Here is a 3,039-nt window from a genome sequence, read left to right on the forward strand (position 1 = left end):
CCCGACGGCAGAACATGACGGCCTAGCGGTCAAACAACTGGTGGACGTTTAGTCGTCGCGAGAGAGAACGAGCCGGCTGACGTGGTTGTAGAGCATCGGCAGGGTTGCGAAGCGAAGCAACGGGCGCTGGCCATTACAACTCGCTGCCTTAGGTCGGCGTTTTGAGCGCTGCACCCGCGAATGTTACCACGAGCTTCCATGGCTCCTACTCCGCCGCCACCACTTGTTGGAGTCTCTGATTCACAAACACCCCAACATGAAGGCGGTGGTGAGCTGCGAGGTGGAGAGACTCATGTTCCGACCCAACATCAACCCCAAGGCTCAGTACTACGCCGTGTGCTTCCTCAGCCAAGTGATGCTCAGCCACGACGAGGCAGATTTAGCCGCCAAACTCATCACCATCTACTTCTCCTTCTTCCGCGCCTGCGTGAAGAAGAAGGACATCGAGTCCAAGATGCTCAGCGCGCTGCTGTCGGGCGTGAACAGGGCGTATCCCTACGCCGGCTCCGGAGACGAGAAGGTGAAGGAGCAGCTGGACACGCTGTTTAAAGTCGTGCACCTGGTGAAGTTCAACACGGCCGTGCAGGCGCTCATGCTGCTGTTCCAGGTGATGGACTCGCAGCAGAGCATCTCAGATCGATACTACGTCGCTCTGTACAGGTAAGCATTTCACTTCGTTTACACTTTCATCCAAAGCTACTTACAAAACAGAACGGAGCATTATTCAAACTCAAAGCAGCAACCACCCTGCAGGTACATGAGTCTTTCTAAACAAACCACTAAGTGCAGAAATGTTCTCAATCTTACTCCTGTGTCTTCATATTGTCCTGTATGCATTTACCTGGCTATTCAATCCCACTTTATTTCATTTCAAGTGTATTTGAGAGTGGGGTTGCAAAGGGGCGGAGCATTTCCGGGAAGTTTCCATGGGAAGTTAAGCTGGGGAATTTTGGAAATATTCGATTATTTAAATTAAACAAAAAACTTGACATTTCAACAGATATTTATTTTATTTTTTAAGTAGAACAGAACAAGTTTTAATTCTTTTATTGAACAATTATTTGTTTCATTGAAGAACGAAAACAGGAATGTTGAGTTAAATATGACTCATCCACCCCAACCCCACTCATTAACAAAAATGCACCCCCCATCCAAAGATCCCCACAAAGCTCCATTCAAAATGTTAAATGTAAAGAGCCCTTCTCCCTCCAAACAGTCCCATTAAACATGCAAATCTTCCTTCAAGCAATCCTCGGCAGGCTCTTCCTGGGCCTCATCAACATCACTCTGAGTCTTCCTCTTCAGTGTCACTGTCCAGCCTTGTTGAGGATGGCTCTGTGTCCGGCTCAAAGAGCACTCTCACATGTGTCAGCCTGTTGTGAACCTTTGTGTGGTCTCAATAGCCATGCAGTGAGCAGTGTGCTATGGCATGGATATTCAAGTGTTGAATGGCATCTGTTTGTTTTAGTCAAGATTATGCTAAAATGTACTTTCCCCAACTATATTTAAGTTCCCTATGAAGAGCCAAACTTCAATTTAGAAAATTCCCAGTTTATTCCCATGGAAAGTTTCCATCTTTGAAAATTCCCGGAATTTTGCAACCCTATTTGAGAGGGACAAATACAGTTTGTATATATAGCCTTTGCTAAGTCCCGCCCCCCAAATATAGACTGACCAATCATAGCATAGCATGGCGTCTAGAGTGTGCGTTAATGAATAAGAACTAATATTAACTAGGTGAGGAAAATACTTTAATATGAAAAGTCCTCATTTAGTCATGAAATCAGGAACACCAGGGATTTCAATGATTACAGAAATATCATAAAATGATTATTAAATGTCCTCCTCCTCCTCCTCCTCCTCCTCCTCCTCCTCAGGAAGCTTCTGGACCCCGGTCTTTCTTCCTCTTCTCGTCACAGCATGTTCCTGAACCTCCTCTATAAATCCCTGAAGGCGGACATAGTGGTCCGTCGTGTGAAGGCGTTTGTGAAGCGCCTGCTGCAGGTCAGCGCCGAGCAGAGCGCCTCCTTCACCTGCGGAGCGCTCTTCCTCGTGTCCGAAGTGATGAAGAGCAAACCGGCTCTCAAGATCCTGCTGCTGGAGGACGGGGTGAGAGGACACAAAGACGTTAATGTCAAAATAATCTCAGAGCTGGGAATGTTTATGTGTTGTGTTTCAAGGTATATCTGTTGTGTCAAATGTTCATATAATCATTTAAATAATATATGGAGATGATGCTTCTGCTCTGTTTGCCTTTTACTCGGTTAAATAGTAGTTTTAGTCCTATATGACAAGAAAAAAAAACAGAACATCCAGATTAAAGGTGGGGTAGGTGAATTTGAGAAACCGGCTCGAGATACACTTTGTGTTATATTCCATGGAATGCTCTTAACATCCAGATAGCAATGAATATCTGAAGTGCTTTGACAATAAATACATAAAAAACATCATCTGTGGAAGCCGTAGTACTGTAAAAAGCACGACCAATCATCTGAGCCGGCTAAAGTAAACTGGATGGCCTACCTGCCTGTCAGCCTTCCATCTGTGCACAAACTTATCTCGTGCCCTCATTGGTCATGTGCGCGTTCGTGTGTGTTGGAGGAGGGGCTCTGTGAGGAAGTGGCAGATTTTCCCCGGTTGTGTATTTTCAAATTCTAGCGCACTCGAGCTGGTTTCTCTAAAATGACCTACCCCACCTTTAAGGCAACAGCACACGTGTTTAAAGGAAAGAAATACAGATAAACCCAAATCATCTTTGTGTTCCTTCAACTCTCCTCCCATCATCCTCTCTGAGCAGATTCCCCATGTGAAGTGGTTACACACCACATGATGACAGAGCATACACACACACACACACACACACACACACACACACACACACACACACACACACACACACACACACACACACACACACACACACACACACACACACACACACACACACACACACACACACACACACACACACACACACACACACACACACACACACACAACACGAGAGTAGTAGTGTTAGTAGTCGACGACGTACGACGA

The 3,039-nt window shown here is 45.8% G+C and overlaps 1 protein-coding gene across 1 annotated transcript; it reads left to right on the forward strand.

The window, feature by feature from the left end:
• Nucleotides 1-225: 225 nt before the first annotated feature.
• Nucleotides 226-2,830, forward strand: LOC104960473 (CCAAT/enhancer-binding protein zeta-like). The gene is made up of 3 exons (XM_010788540.1): nt 226-660; nt 1,878-2,109; nt 2,798-2,830. Exons 1-3 carry the CDS (start codon nt 257-259, stop codon nt 2,828-2,830), a joined length of 669 nt encoding a protein of 222 aa, XP_010786842.1. The 5' UTR covers nt 226-256.
• The last annotated feature ends 209 nt before the right edge of the window (nt 2,831-3,039 follow it).

The sequence above is a fragment of the Notothenia coriiceps genome, unplaced genomic scaffold (assembly GCF_000735185.1).
Source record: "Notothenia coriiceps isolate Sejong01 unplaced genomic scaffold, NC01 NC01_scaffold00031853, whole genome shotgun sequence".
Taxonomy (NCBI): domain Eukaryota; kingdom Metazoa; phylum Chordata; class Actinopteri; order Perciformes; family Nototheniidae; genus Notothenia; species Notothenia coriiceps.